At 50.7% G+C, this 16117-nt stretch overlaps 2 protein-coding genes across 4 annotated transcripts in view; both read right to left on the reverse strand.

Annotated features, from left to right (window-relative positions):
• Window positions 1-5889, reverse strand: part of Cacna1s (calcium voltage-gated channel subunit alpha1 S) — a 64365-nt gene extending 58476 nt beyond the window's left edge. For all 3 annotated transcript variants that reach the window (XM_050147708.1, XM_050147707.1, XM_050147706.1), the window contains exons 1-2: window positions 5738-5889; window positions 4289-4394 (exon numbers count right to left, since the gene is read on the reverse strand). In XM_050147708.1, coding sequence (XP_050003665.1) covers window positions 4289-4394; window positions 5738-5889 — 258 coding nt within the window. The remainder of the gene's footprint in view (window positions 1-4288; window positions 4395-5737) is intronic.
• A 1518-nt stretch (window positions 5890-7407) lies between these two features.
• Ascl5 (achaete-scute family bHLH transcription factor 5) lies at window positions 7408-7980 on the reverse strand. The gene has a single exon (XM_050147594.1). It carries the CDS (start codon window positions 7978-7980, stop codon window positions 7408-7410), a length of 573 nt encoding a protein of 190 aa, XP_050003551.1.
• Window positions 7981-16117: the final 8137 nt, after the last annotated feature.

Here is a 16117-nt window from a genome sequence, read left to right on the forward strand (position 1 = left end):
TCGTCTCCAGTGGGACAACTCTGTGTACCTTGGCTAGCTCCCACTTCACCCCAGTCCATGTTTCATGTGGTGGCCTGAAAAGCTTTGTAAAATGCTACTTGATGGACTGGAGAGATGGCTCAGTGGTTAAGAGCACTGGCTGCTCTTCCAGAGGACCTGGGTTCAATTCCCAGCACTCACAAGACAACTTACAACTGTCTGGAACTGTATGTGTTCCAGGGGATCCCACACATAAATGCAGACAAAATACTAATGTGCATGAAATAAAGATAAATGAATTTTAAAAAATGCTACCCTTTGCTCATGTAGCTCCAACTCAAACCCCTTTTCTGCTGGGCCCTTCCCATAGCACTATGAAGACATAACCTCAACCCACCCTTCACCAAGCACTGGCTGCATCACTCAGGGATGGGAAGGACTCCATTCATATGAAAATGGAAGGTATCTTGTTCAAAAAGTAGAAATCTCTGCTCATAAAGGTGCTAAAACAAACAAACAAACAAAATTGCTTTTTCCACATCATCTTTCTCAAACTGCCATAGCATTAACTGCCAATTGTCTATTGTATGGGTAAGGATAGACCTTTGCAAACGCCTGCTAATCTCTCTTCCACATCCTCTCCTCCCAACATTTACCATCCTGTGGTCAAGCCAAATATGAAGAAGGGGAGCCAGGCACTTCCCCATCACACAAACCTGCTACTGCGAACCATTGTGAACTGACAAAACATGAGGGCCTTTAGACCTCCACTCCAGGAGACACGGTGTCCCTAAATGGGGTGGGCTTTAGACTTCAGCCCTGCAGAGCAGCTCATAGCATGGGCTACGGCACGGCCAGCCCAAGGTAGGGACATCCACAATCATGCCCACCTCTGAGACATATAAGGATTTGTGTTCTAATCAGGCCTTCCCCACTCCCAGGGGGCCCAGGACCCCAGGGAGGGAAGAATCTAAGCCTGTGTTTTGAGTCAGAAGGTAGCAGAATTTGAGAGAGTGTGGGAGTTGAATCTCCAGCTCCCAGAGTATGGGTCACTCTCCCAGAGGACTCTACTTTCAAAACGTAAATTCAAAGGTGAAGTTAAAACTTCAGTGCCATGGCCAAAAGCATTCATTCCAAGCGGGGATGGATCTCTGAACAGACACATAGCCACAAAGCTGGTCCCGCCCACATCCTCCAGGCATCGGGTTAAATATTCTATCTTTTGGGGAGCCTCTTTGACTCCAAGACTAGTTTAGATTCTCTTTTTCAGACCTCCCATGACCCTAATTTCATATTAAAGCACATATTTAACTGGTTACATTGTAATTATTTGTTTAATTGACTAAATTAATTGAGCTCTGTGGAGATGGGAACTGTCCTCTTGGTTCACAATGACATCTCTGGAGTTTTCCAGGCCTATCATAGGTACTAAATATAAATTCATGAAATGAACAAGAAAGCTAATTCAGATTTCATCCTAGACTCTCCCTTTTTAAAAGCTAAGTATTGTTGTAGACAACTGGAATCTTATCAATTTTCTGTAGGCTTCCAAGTAGTCAAAATAATAAGGGAGAGAGATAAATGCCTAATCTGCTCTGTCCCCTCTCCTTGTCCTCTTCTGGGTGTTGGGGACAAGTGGTGGTAAGGGGGCCTCAGGCAAAAGCTGCCTTTGACTCTGGGTGTGGCCTAATCTCTTTGGACTTCATAATAGAGGGTTCAGAGTAGAGTTATTCCCAGGTGGTCAGTGTCCCAGGGTGTGTTGACTTGCCAGGTGGTGCTGGCCAGCTTGCTCCCGTCCAGCACACTTACTATGGTGTATCTCTGAGCTCTAGACTTGCCTGAAGAGCTGCAGTTCCAGCACACAGACCAAACGGAAACAGGACAGGACTAGGGCTATCTGGGAAGATGGAAGATCGCCCAATCCCTAAGATGTGGCTTAATGTCTTAAAAGAAGGCAGTCATTTGTAAAAAAAAAAAAAAAAAAAAAAAAAAAGTTAGCTTCTTGTGTGAGTGTGTCCATGTGGGTATGTACATGTGTGTGTATGCTCATGTGTGTGCAGGTGCATATGTACATGTGTGTACATGCATTTAGTGACCAGAGGACAACCTAGGGTATCATTCCCCAGGAGCTGGCCACCTTGTTGTTTTGTGACAGAGCCTCTTACTAGGAACTAGAGCTCACTAATTCAGCTAGGATAGCTGACCAATGAGCCACGGGGATCCTGGCATCTCCACCTTCCCAGGATCACAAGCACACAGCACCAAAAGCATTCATCATTGTAGAGTGCACCTGGAACCAAATCACGAAGTCACAAGGTGTGGGGTGGACCAAGAACTCTCCCTAAATCCATGGACGTGGATAATTGAGCTTCTCTTGTAGAAGGCCCTGGCTGCACACCTGGTAGCAGAGGCCACACTGGCCCTGCCCTCATTTGCAACCACTCTTGCTTCGTTCTAGGAACTCAGTTATTTCCATTCCCAGCAAGCATACATTTAGCACCCAACTTCTCCCCAGTTCAGAATAGATTACCATGGAAACCAGCCTGAGGAGAGGCAGAGATACACCCTTTTCTTTCTGGCTCTGGATGCATGCATATGGGCCTCCTGTCTCCAAGCCCCGTGGTTCCAGGACAGGGGGAAGCCCTGGAGAATGGAACTCCATTGTCCTGTCCTGTTGGTTAGTTTTTGTGGTACCAGAGTGGAACCCTAGGTCTTCTGGATGCTAAGCAAGTATTCCATCATTGAGTATCATCCCCAGGTTGTTCTTTGTTTCTCTAGAAGTGGACTTCTCTAGAAGTCTTCTTTCTGTTTACGACCTTGGGGAGACAGTCAATAGAAGGAGCTGGAGAGATGGCTCCGTGATTTAAAGTAAGTACTGCTCTTGCAGGGGACCTGAGTTCAGTTCCCAGCACCCAGCTCATAACTAACTCTGGTTCCAGGGGATCCAATTTCATCTTCTGGCCTCTGAGGACATTGTAAATGCCCACATATCACACATGCATACACATAATTTGAAAATAATTTTTTTAAATTTGAAAATAAAAATATTTTAAAAAATAAAGATAAGAACAAGTTCCAAAGTCAGAAAGACTACGGTATGAGGCCCTCAAAGTCAGAAAGACCACGGTATGAGGCCCTATTAGAAGCTTATATGGGGGGCTGGAGAGATGGCTCAGAGGTTAAGAGCACTAGCTGCTCTTCCAGAGGTCCTGAGTTCAATTCCCAGCAACCACATGGTGGCTCACAACCATCTATAATGAGATCTGGTGCCCTCTTCTGGTGTATATATGTTAACAGAACATTGTATGCATAATAAATAAATCTTTTTTTTTTAAAAGGAAGCTTATATGGGGGCAATCCTACATGATGTACCTAAATTCCAATTTTTTGGGTTATCAGGAATAGGTTTTGTTGTATTTATTCAGTAATTAATTTTCAGAGAATCTAATATTATACCATGGAGATTGCTGTGGAGATTCAATAATTCAACAATGAAAACTACTCAGTGCAGAACTTGCTGTGTTGCTGGTGACAGGGTAGGAGAGAGTGATACCTCAGGTCCGCAGAGCCCTTTCTGCAGATTTCTGTATCACATACCCCCCAGTAGGTGAGCTCAGGGGGAGCAGCACTCAGGATTCTATCCACGGGAGGAGGGAAGTGTTCAGCATCCCTGGCTCACACTGCTGTGGCCCAGCTTCTACATCTGTCAACGGGGACTACTTTGGGAAGTTCTTGGGAAAGCTCCGTGAGTTTGGCCCGTTGGGTGCTTGGCACAGTGATCACTGACTGATGGATATCGTGGAACTGAGCTGAATAGTTTCAGTCTGGTAAAGCTGCAGGGCCACTGAACAGCTTGGCAGTGTGAGGACTTTGGTCTGTGTTGTCAGGGAGCCAAGGCACCAGCATCCTCCTCCAGAGCAAAGCCTAAGGTGACTCCCAGCCCCTAGAGTGACTCCCCGCCCCTAGGGTGACTCCCAGCCCCTAGGGTGCCTCTCAACCCCTAAGGTGACTCCTAGGCCCTAGGGTGACTCCCAGCCCCTAGGGTGACTCCCAGGCTCTAGGGTGACTCTCAGCCCCTAGGGTGACTCCCAGGCCCTAGGGTGACTCCCAGCCCCTAGGGTGACTCCCAGGCCCTAGGGTGACTCCCAGGCTCTAGGGTGACTCTCAGCCCCTAGGGTGACTCCCAGGCCCTAGGGTGACTCCCAGCCCCTAGGGTGACTCCCAGCCCCTAGGGTGACTCCCAGCCCCTAGGGTGACTCCCAGCCTGGGGCTGAGGAATGCAAGAGGAAGGAAGGGAAAGCTTCCTTACCAAGCCAAGGTTCAGAGTGTTGTTGTCATCTTCAGGCATGGGTAGGTACACTGCCAGGGCCACACAGTTGGCAAAGATGGTGAGCAAGATGATGGTCTCGAAGGGTCTGGCGCCAGGGTTAAGGAGAGCTCCCCGAGTCGTCAGTGGGATACGTAAGGTTGAGGAGAAGAGCCTGCTGAAGGCCAGTCTACAAATGTATTACTGTAATGCTAAGAGATAGCCAGGGCATGCAATGATTCATGGGGGCTTATCTCCCAAAATGGCCAGGGAGACTTGGGGTTGATGTATGTTCAATAGAACTGGAAAAGATGGAACATGGGGAGGAAAGCCAGGTTTTCAGAGCACTGTACGCACACTCGTGTGCATGGGCTTGCACTCCCACATCCCCTTCCCAGATACATCCCTGCCCCCAGCAGCCGTTTTCAAAGGAATGCTCCGGAATCCAGTCTTTCTAGCTGTGAGGGAGGGAAATCGAGACAGCATCCTTGGTGTATCGTTTGGGGCGGAGAACAGAGGCGTGAGCCGTGGATCGCTTTGGGTGAAAATCCCATTCGCTTCCCAGCAATTTCAGTGTAGAGACAGGGGATGGGGATGGCACAGAATGGATCTATGGGTGGAGGTGACATTGTCAGACACAGTGCGGTTATGGGAGTGAGGTCTGACCCCAGTCCCACCATCTATCTGTGTCTCTGTGTCTCCCTCACCCTCCCAGTTCTTCCTCATTCTCCATTTCCCCCAGGAACAGCTGATGGCATCCCACTCTTGCAGAGTATGTCAAAAATATTTCAGATATTCCTGACTCTCAGAACCCGCTCAGCCCAGGCCTCCTCTCGGCAGCCCCTCCTTTCCCCAAATAACCCGGATATTCTCATCATTCTTCTTCCAGAACTTGTGCAAACCCAGGGAGACATCCAGGCCCTGTCTCAGGGCGCTGCTTCTGGGCGAAAACACCCAAGTGTGCTTGCCAGAACCCAGGAACCACTAAGTAGGCCTTCCTTCAACTGTTTGACCAGCTCCATTTGTGACTGAGACCTGAGTCAGTGGAAATCGTCCCTGGACTGTCACTCTCTCCAACCCCCCCCCCCATGGAGGATGTCCTCAGGAGCTTCTACCTCTTTCGTCTTCTTATTCAAAACCTTGAGTGCTACCCCCTTGATGATAGAGACTTGGACACACTTAGAAATAGCTCCCATGAGCACAGGCCCCTCCCACGATGATCAGTTGCTCTCTCGGGCTGTCACCTATGACCCAAGAAGCTCCTCTTTCCATTGTGGTGGAGACCTTCCTTCCTGCCTTATTCCTTGTGCCAGTCTGAGGTAGCGGGTTAACCCCCTTTCAAAAGCCCAGCCACCCGGGCGCTAAGCATCTGAAGTCTGTGACAACCCCATACCCTTCCCCTGCCTCCCACTCCCTCCCCACCCCCACTTCCGTGGGTCCTAAAAAGGATACTTCCACTCCACGATGCTGATGCAGGCCTTCCTTAGGGGGTTCTGGAGAGTCAAGCAGAACAAGGCCCTGGGAGGCCTCGGCAGGATCTCAGGAAGAGGTTTCTTGGGCTGTTTCTTCTTCATGCCCTCATCTTGTTGTGAGGAAGGCTCCATGGCTTCCCCGGCACTCCTCCTTTCCCTTGCTCCCCCAGTCCACGGCCCTCTCCTGCCTGTGTCCCCAATGCCCCCACCTTGGGGACTGGGCCTGACTGAGCCTGTCCTGCTGAGGCAATCAGGGCGGGAGTGGGGGTGGGAGGATTACTCTCTCTGCTCCCAGCGAGTAAAATTAGCCCGTGCTGCCCAGCCCAAACTCCTGAGGCCAGGCCAGGCAGCTGTCATTCCTTCTAGTCCAGCCAGTGACATCTCAAACTTCCCCCAAGGAGGGCAAGGACTGGGTTTAAAGAGGTGACTTACACTCAGGCCCGAGATGGGGCAGGGGCAGTGGGAGATATGAAATCTTTGGAGCTGGGCAAAAGGGTTCAGGAAGAGGAGCCGGTGGGTGGAGTCACAAATCAGACAGGTCCCTCATGCAGAGATTAAATTCCTCCCCACCCCAGCTCCACGGGTCGATCCGGAGAAGGTGCTGGGTGGTGGCCTAGCTCAGCATATCTCCATCCGTTACAGTTTCAGTATCCGTCAGGATGAGTCCAGGACCACCAGGCCTTCTGTCAGAAATGGAGCCCACTGAAGCGAAAGCCTCCCAGGCAACGCTGAACGTGCATGGCTCTCACGTGGCCCCCGCCCCGCATGTCCCTCATTATACGAGGTCTATGTGCTTTCTCTCTGGAGCCCTGACCCCCCTAGCACGAAGTCTCAGCATTCATAAGCTGTCTGGAAATATTAGTTGACCGCATGAGCTAGCAACTACCCCACACACCTTTGCAGCAAGTATTCTGGGCGGGGGAATCAAATGGAGAAGAGCAACAAGGTGGAGGGTGGGCAGAGACAATAATTCAGGAATCACAAAACTCAACAGTCCCTTTATTTTAGTCCTTGATGTAAACACAGTGTCAACGGACCCTAGAAGCTTACAAGTCTTGGGGGCTGGGGAGGGATGAAAGTCCTTAACCTGGGAATAGACCAGAAGACTATGCGGAAAGGTGGGGGAGGGGAGGGGATCCCTTGTCAAGAAAGTCAACTAGCACCAGCGACAGAAGTGCGCGACACACACACACACACACACACACACACACACACACCCTTCTCTCAAGTCTGTCAGTTCCAGGGTGCTGAATTCAAACAGCTGCCCGGCCTCCCTCCCTCTGGAATTCCTTCTGTCTAGGGACCATCAAGCTCCCCGCTAGTATCTGAAGCCATCTTGTGGAAGACTCAGGCGTGACACATACTAGTCAAAGGCTGGCTTTCAGGCGACTTGCTGCTGTAGGGGGACAACAGAGTCATGCTGAGGCCAAGCAGCAATCAGGTCCGGGAGCTGTCCTGGACTCCGCTCCTCACCGCACTCACCACCTCTTGGGATCCGCATCTCGAGGTTTCTACTCGGGGCCGGCACATCTGACCCAAGTGGGTGGAGATGGGAGCACAGACCTTGAACATCACTATCCTGCCCGGCACAGATGACCCAGAAACCCCCATACTGATTCCTAGAGGGACAAGTCGAGGCCTCTGGCCTGATCAAAGGCTGGGTTCCTCCGACTCCAAGAAAGGCGACGGGGAGAAGGGGGAGGACCCACTGGACTCCGTCACCCGGAAGGGGGGCTGCGGCGAGTTGCCCTGGCCGGTGCGGACGGGTGGCGGAGAGGTGGCGGCGGGTGGATCGCCGCCGTCGGGGGCGGCTCTCAGCAGCTCCTGCAAGTATTTGATATAGCGGATGGCGGCGCGCAGGGTCTCCACCTTGCTGAGCCGCTTCTCCGCAAGGGCGCCGGGGAGGTGGCCGCGGAGGCGCGCGTAGCCCTCATTCACGCACTTTACGCGCTGCCGCTCACGTTCATTGCGCTTCTGGATGAAGGCGGGCTCGAACGGGTAGTCGTAAACCCCAAAGGCGCCGGGGAAGGGCACGTAGGGGAACACCCCAGCGTAGGCGTCGTAGTAAGGCGGCTCGGCGTGGCCCGGGTACAGTAAGAAGGGCACGTTGCCCAGGGGCTCGGTGGCTGCCAGCGGCGTCTGTCCTGCAGGAGCCACGACACCCAACTGCATGCCGCTGGGAGCCCCGCAGTCCACAAGGGCCCGGCAGAAGTTACTGTTCATTGCGTCCAGTGGAGCTGGACCCAGAGTGAAGCCCTCACCGAATGACTTCTGTTTGGGCTCTGTGTGGTCCAAGTCACATCGCTAGCAGCTCTGGGGTGTCGGCGAGTTGCTAAGGCTTCATTTTGCTCTTTTGGGTTGGCATGGACTTCTTAAAGTGAGTCATAGCCCTGGACAAGCGCGGCGCCTTGAGGAGGCTCAGCAGGTACCTGCTGCCATCTTGCTTGCCGTGCCATATATTGAGTAATCTGAGGACTCCTGTCCGCTTCCCTGGCCCTCGTGATCTGCAAATCTTGCCTCTTCCTGCAGCCCAGCACCTGCCCCTGGCGCTAGCTGCGAGGCTCTATGACCAGGTCCCCCAGTGCCCAGTTCTAGTTCTTCACTGGTTCTTGTTGCAGGATCACCACACTGCAAGGAAGGGGTGAGGGCAGCGAGTGCATCAGCTCTGAAGAAGAGGTCCCAGAATTTCACTAAAAGCAAAGAAGAGTGAACATATCAATAAGGAAAGGCCCTTGTGGCACTCCTGACTCCAAAAATGATCAGGAGGAAAGAGAGTGCGGCTTTGGGGAGGTGATCAGAGATCAAATCTTGCGTTCACCCCTGAATGGTCAGGTGGCATCCCAGCCCGATTTCCGTATTTGGAGAGACAGAAAACACCCTTGACAGTTCCTAAGAGAAGAGAACCAAAAGAGAAAACACATATCCCGGAGCATCCCGTGCCTGGCCTGGCTGATATGGGTGGCCATGTCCTTTGAGAATGCAGACCATCTCATTACCGATACTTTCCAGGGCCTTACATCTAAAAGTGGCGGAAGAAAAGCCTACTGGGGGGCTAGAGAGATGGCTCTGTGTTCAAGAGCAGGCCTTGCTCCTGCAGAGGACAGGGTTTCCAGCAGCCATAGCAGGGCCTCACAACTGTCTGTAGTTCCAGCCACAGAGGATCCACTACCCTTTGCCTCCATGGGCACCTGTGCTCACGTGCGCACACCCACACATGGAGGCAGGATAAAAAAAATCATAAAATACCTTAAAGAAGCCTATTGATCTAGTAGAAGGAGTGGCAACAGCTACCTCAAGTTATCAGAGAAGTCTCTCTGGTGAATGAAAGACAAAGGCTGCTTACAAAGGCTCAAGTGTTGTTAGCACTTTCAAAGTTGCAACTGCCACCTGCTCCTTCCCTGTCCCAAGTCACATTAGGTCGAGGCTATACCGTCTCCCACCCTCTTGGTTTTCCCCTCTGTGGCACTGAACAGGGTGTCTTCTTTTTCTTGTAGCCAAGCCCTGTCCTTGGCATGTAATAGATGTTCTATAAATCCTGGCTGAATAACCAAGAAAGAGGATTAGGCCAAAAACTGGGTTTGCCAGGGCGGGGTGTAATTACAGGTAGCCCTTCCCAGGTTTGAGAAAGCTGTTATTTTGGAAATAATTGGTCTGTGATGGGTTTAAGAGCCACCAGGTTCCATCAGCTGTGCTTATCAAATTCAAGTTATATGTTCTTCCTTTTTTTTTTTTTTCCCCTAGGCAGCCTCTCTGATCCTGTTCCCTGCTCTCATTTGTGTCCACAGTGTCCTAAAGTCCTTTTACCACTTGTCGCTCTGTGGTTCATTCTCCCTTTGAGGAAGATGTTTAGTGTTTACTGAATGGCTGAGTGAGCAGGCTGCATTGAGGGTGATGGGGATCCTGAGGCCTTGGCAGTGGTCACACCTTCTCCGTGTGACAGAAAAGAGCCAGTCCCCTCCCTGGTAAGAACTGGTGGCAATCTCAGGTTACTGAGTGTCTTCTGTGCCCTCCCACTTTTACCCTTTTTGCAGGCCTCGAGTCTATCCGCAGTTTGCGTTTTCCTCCATGCTGGCTGAGAACGATGAACCAGCCAGGACCCAAAGCCTCACAGAGACTCACGCTTGCTCTGGAGTGGAAACTGATGTAGAAGACATCGGAACCAATACTTCTATCTCCCCACTGTTGTGAACAGCATCCCCAGAGTTCCCCCACTGGTCGTAGAGGAACACTCTAGAAAACATTTCTTCTCTGTTTTAGAATTGCAAGTATTGTTCTGTTTCTTTGAAAATTTGGGATCTAGACTTGATTGTTTATATTTGATCTGCTAGAGGGAGGAAGTTTAATTATGTTAATGACAGTTTTAAGAACACAACTTCTCATGTTGATGTAACATTCAGACCTTATTTGTAAAATAAACAGTCCGTGCATCAACATTTTTTTTTTCCATAAAGCTTCTCACATGAGAAACCTCATGTGGGCCCATGCAGTTCAGGGTCACTTCTGTCTCTACTGTTGGGAAAAGATAGAGAAGCTGCCAGGGAGCACGGTGAGGAGGCAGCTGTAGTGGACAGCGTCTTCCCATAGCAATTCTTACCCCACATTAGAAACTGAGACCCAGCATCGCCTGTGACCGTTAGATGGCCTGATAGCCAATGAAGCTTCCTAAGAGCCTTCTGCAAGTAAGGCCCACTCCAGTCAGCAGACTTGCTGTACAATAATGCTGGCTGCAGCTATTACCGCTTACGATGTGGAAGGCGCTGTCCTAAGTGCTCCTCTGAAATGTTTTTGAGTGCTCACACCATTCTTGGGAGGTGGCTAATATTACTTATTTTTGGAGGTGAGAAAATTGAGGTGCATGAAGGTTAAGTCACTTCAAGGCACTGCGGTTAGGAATCATGAACTAATAAATGCTTCCGCCATACTCAGCTTCCTGTTCTTACGTGGTAGTTCTCTTGGTGACTCGGCGTCCCGCAGGGGATCAAAAAGGTTCACACTGACATAACAAAGGATCTTATTAAGTTAGATTTCCTGTCGGAGGGATGCCCCACTGTAGATTAAAGTTATAGACCTAGTATTTAGCTTCTGCTAAGAGGGGTCACTTTGGTCACTCTTGGGAAGATGTTTTGCTAGTGGTGGGGCGTGGAGTTCTTGGAGCTGAACATCATGAATTCACCCCTGAGAACATGATGAGAAACCCCTTTGCCCGAGTTTGGGGGGGGGCGGGAAGGAAATCAACAACCCACACAAACAAGCCTCTAAGATCTATGAGGATCAGACCCGGTAGAAGTGACTGTCAACAGCGCCACAGCGTGGTGATGAGAAGAAATGCAAGTGGCGGATGAGCAAAATTCAGGTCCTGCCCTTGTGAAGAAGTTCTAACTTCCTCTCACAGCTCCTAGACTGAGGGTTCTAGCACCAGCAAGGGAGAGCTGCGTGGATTTCTGTTTACTATATTTTCCTTGAGTTTGTTTGGCAAAAACATCACAAAACTTTCATTGCCTATATAGGTGCTTTGTTATCTGATTTGAATAAAAATAAATTGAGCATGGTGTTAGTATTAGGCACCATACTAGATAAAGGGGTCCGGAGTAGCCTTCTCTGCACGTATTGTCCCTACTTGTCTTGCTTTTCTCGCTGACTTCACTGGGGTTGGAGTTTGGGTCTGAGGTCAGATTATAGCCGAGCAACCCTCTTCACAGACAAGCCACGGCTCTGGAAGAGGGTTAGTGGGTGCAAGCTCTTCAAAACTCCACTGCTTTTCCTGTGGCTCTGAGAGATCCCTGGCCAGTGTTCAGTGTACGGTGCTTCCTGGCCGTAATGAGAACACTTCCCAAGCCTCCTCTCCACTCAACTGTCCTAAACCAGAAGGACTCAATGGGCGAAGTCACTGGCTTTCAGCATCGTCTCCCCCATCCCCGGGCAAGGTAGTCACAAAGGCTTTTCCCAAAGCACTCCACAGTCGCAGATTCCGCATTCCCCTCCTTGGTGACCCATGGGGCTCTAGGTAGCCCTGCAGTAAAGAAACCTGCTTTGTTGAATTTGGAAATTCAAAATGAACTACATAACATTTTATGAAATTCTTAAGTCTGGGGAAGTCTGCCTTAAATATCCAGAACACATACTTTAACACAGAAAAGGGAAGAAGGAGGAGGAGGAGGGAGAACAGGAGGAAGAAAAAAATATCATAGCTCCCTTGAGTGGTATGTCTAATACGCCTATACATATTTTAGAAGGATAACCTGGCCACCCTCACAAGTACATATTAAATGCATCCAAATATGCATCAACACGAGCAGCCATTATGGAATGTTTTGTGCTACATGGGATATGGTAACCACTCTAAGGGACCAAGCCCAGGAGACCAGCAGTTACATCCCAAGCCAACTGTGAACTCACTTGTACCTCATCTGGGCTGGAAAGTGATGCTGGGTCCTCTGGGTTGACATGACTCAGCAGCCCGAATCAGCCCCACTTGGTCTGCCCAGAATGAAGAGAGTACCCTACAAAGCCGCCATGTTTCTTCCATGCTGTCCCTCCTGCTTCAGGGTTGGGGATCCCTGACGGCTCCCCAGTCCCATCACTCTGGTGCTTGCTGCTTTGCCTAGCAGTCTGCTTCCTTAGCTCTCGTAATCCTCGCACCTGAAAGGACCTAGGGCATCACTTGCTCACCGAAGAGGAACTGACTGAGAATGAGAGAGCTGCTCGTGGTCCTGAAGCTTGGTTGCAATTTACTGGGGTCTAGTGTTGATGTATGAGGGTCTTCTTGACTGGACAGGGGCCCCTAAGCTTCATTAAGAGTAGTTTTATTAAGGAAACTATTAGCAGCTGGAGTTGGGTGAGGGACCTAGTCGCTCCTAAACCTACAGCGTTTGTACTGCTGAGAAGTCACAGGAAGATGATCGGAGAGCATTTCTCATTCTACAGAAAGGGCATTGGGCTTCTGCCTTCTCAGCCCCAGGACTGGGGAGGAGAGTCATGGGAAAAGGCAGCCTGAGGCAGGGAACCCTAGTGTTGAGTATCCAGCTGGAAGCTCTTGTCTCTGGTTAAGCAGTCTTAGTCCTGATTTCTACAAATCTCGATGTTCTCATCTGCGAAATGAGACCAATACCATTCACCTCTGTGGTTACTGTAGATGAGGGTAATATACATGGACCATGTGGCAGCTGCTAAGAACTGAGCTCTGATCAATAAGGCAGGTGACCCAGTGTAGAGCTCCCGAGATCTCTAGAACCCCTTGTGTGGCGATGAAAAAAGCCCCAGGTGGTAGCCCCACTACCTACATTGCAGCTGGCAGGCACCCTGATGCCGTATCTAACAGCTCTCAGAATCACATCTGTCCGAATAACCCATAAAAGGAAATCCTGCATGTTAAGTCCCAGTTGCCCCCTCAAATGTCTGAATGAGAAGGGTCACGGAAGTCACCTGATTTCAACCAGACAACAAATGTCCTCTGAACTCCTTTCTGGAGCCCTTTGTGGGCTGGGTGCAGTGGAGAATGACCTAGATCAGCATCAGGGTAGGGCAAGACCCCATGGGAGTGTACCAGGCACTGTTCTTAGCAGAACAGAGAGCGACTCCAAGTCTTTCTTGTCAGGACTGATAACACCCCTAGTCGCAGATGAGGACACTGGAGCACGGAGTAGTTAAGTCCCTTGCACGAGGTCACATGGTTGGTATAGGCAGGGTTGGGGTTCTTATTGGGGCAGGTGGGTCCCTGAGTACACCCCGCTCACTACAGGACAGAGACAAACCAATCCCACCCAAGAGAGGTCCCACACGGTGGAAAGGGGAACGTCCTGTGTGTACATCCCAGCCCTGCTCCTAGCTTCTGGGACATGAGGACAGTATTGTGTGTCTGATGTACCCAGGAACTGATGACCCAGCGAGTAAGCTGGCTAAGCCATTTTATGAACTGAAGTTCTGGCCTGATATCAAAGAGAGACCATTGTTAACTTTTGCGATTGCCATCCACCACAGCAGCCCTCAACCGGGCATCATCCTCTTGTTAGTCTGGAACCAGATTTCAAATGTCCTTTCAAGCCTGCAAGGAGCTTTAGAAACATCTGCTCTAAAATGGATCATCAGGGGACCTGATAGACTGACCCAAGAAGCAATGATCTGCTGGCTCAGGAGCCAGCAACAACTTAGAATTTGGAGCATGCCCAGTTCGGACAATCATAGCTAAGCCTGGGAGCCCAGGATGTTTCATGCCAGTCCCTACACAATACATACTCACATGTGTGTAAACACCACTCATTCTCACTACAGGACAGGTACTGTCTCATCAGGTAGGAAAGCAGATTTAGAGTTGGGAAGTGGCTCTCCTAAGGTCACTCTAGTGATTAAATCTTGGCTGGGGGTCAAGGGAACATGGCGTGGGGGTCAAGGGACAAGCCAGCCATTAGCTTGTCCAGGAATGGATCTTGACAGTCCAAGAGAGCGAGCGAGTCTGAGATCTGGAAAACTGAACGAGCATTCCATACACATCACTCACCCTGCCCACCCTGCCTACTGCTTCACCCAAAAATGGAGGAAGAGGCTATGACTTAGGAGCCAGGACATCTGGACTCTTGTTACAAAGTTAACTCTTATTCTAAGATAAAACTGTCCCCTTCTTTCCTCTCAGAAATAGAAATTCCCTCTGAGGACTCCAGCAAGTCCAATGGGGTGGGTATCAGAGTACTGGGTGGGGTGGTGCTGGTATAGTGTGACCAGGAGTCAGAGACCTGACTTCCAGGGACACCTTCTGCTGCCCCAGCGCTATGGCCCTGCCCCCGGTGTTCATGAAGGCTTTGGGCTCCACACCAATCTCAAAAGAAGGCCTCACGGAGGGAAGTCCTTTCTGTGGGCAGTAAAGTACGGTCAGGGCAAAGCAGGCCGTCCTGCTGAGGAAATGCCCTGTGGCTCCAGAAGTTCTAGGAACGGCCCCTGGAGTGGAACAGCCAGCCTGGTATGCAAGCTGGAGCCATGGGCTGAGGCCTGGGGCAATGAGAGCAGACATTCCCTGGGGGAGCTGTCCACCACCAGCATGGTTGTCTGCTTCCGTGAGAGTCCTGCTGGGCTCACATAGAAAGCAGAAGTGGGGGGGGGGGTTCACCTCATTGCCAGCCCAGGGGACAGAGAAAAAAGGAATCCCCATGTCCATTTCCACAAAGGCTCACCCTGCAGGATTTCACCAGAGAAAACACATAGGGACCACAGAGAAAATGTTTGCGGGGTCTCAGGAAAGTTAACAGACTCAGAACATACAGGTAGAAGTCACTCCATGCCCCAGAGCTGAATGAGTTGTAGGCCTGAAAGGAGGGACCACACAAACATGATTGAGCACTTGGGACACTCCCTGCTGTTCAACCTTGTGTCAGGATGGAACTATGATGTCTCCAGGCCCTCCATGGGAGGAAGATGGGTTGGTGGAACCAGGACCTAAAATCACGGTAGACTGCCTCTTGTTTCTCAGCTGCCATCACTCTGTCCCCTTCACGGTGACGGAGGTCCTCACCCAAGCTGCCGCTGAATTCACTCATCTGCCTCCTTTACCTCCTCATCTCTTCTTACCTTCCTTGGGACCGAGAATTCTGGAACTGGCTGGATGTGCCTTAGAACCCCAATGTTGGCATTGCCCAGCTTTAGGAGCGGGAGCCGGTCTCTTCTGTGCCTCTTCTGGATAGGACTAGCCCCAGAACTTGCTACGGGGGGAGTTTAGGAGGACCAGGCCTCTGAGAGCAGCCTGGCTGAGTGCTCAGTAAACAGCAGCTGCTCTTGATGGGGGCAGTAACTGGTCTCCAGGCTCTGGATGCCCGTATTCATCTGTCTGAAACACTGCTTTGGTCACGGTGCCCCCAGAGGGAGACAATTGATACTTCCTGGGATCCTGAGTCCCTTGCTTGGCATAGGATTCCCAGTGGGTGCTATCACCCCCTTCCCTCATGTTGCCCTCACCACAGCCCCCATCAGCGCTTAGCTATACCGCATGCTGCTCTGTTCTTTTCATTCTGTTGGCCTTGGATCCTCTCTTCCAAGCCTGTGTTCATAGGATGTTCCCTTCTGGGGACACCAGCCACTCCCCTCTTTGCCCGCCCCTCCTCCTCCTGCTGGGACCTGTTCGAGCATCTCTTTGTCCATGGAACCTTCTCTTCCCTCTCCTGTTTCTATTCTTTTCCTGTCCCCAAAGTCTTTGTCTGTTGGTTTCTCCTTAATTCCAGTCTGTTTGGGACACTGGTGGGGACATCTTGCATGCCCATTGACTTTGCTGCACACTTTTGCATTTTGCTCTCTCTCTAGAGAAGGTTCAATGCTGCCCCAAGCACTACTCCATCCTGTACTACCCACCCCTGCTCCTGACAGGTTGGAGACACCCAGA

Source organism: Alexandromys fortis, unplaced genomic scaffold, assembly GCF_014885135.2.
Source record: "Alexandromys fortis isolate MF-2015 unplaced genomic scaffold, M_Fortis_MF-2015_v1.1 scaffold_58, whole genome shotgun sequence".
In the NCBI taxonomy this organism is placed as follows: domain Eukaryota; kingdom Metazoa; phylum Chordata; class Mammalia; order Rodentia; family Cricetidae; genus Alexandromys; species Alexandromys fortis.

Excerpts from the sequence above, each read along its gene's own strand:
- Ascl5 (XM_050147594.1), bottom strand. The coding sequence starts at position 7,980 with ATGAACAGTAACTTCTGCCGGGCCCTTGTGGACTGCGGGGCTCCCAGC.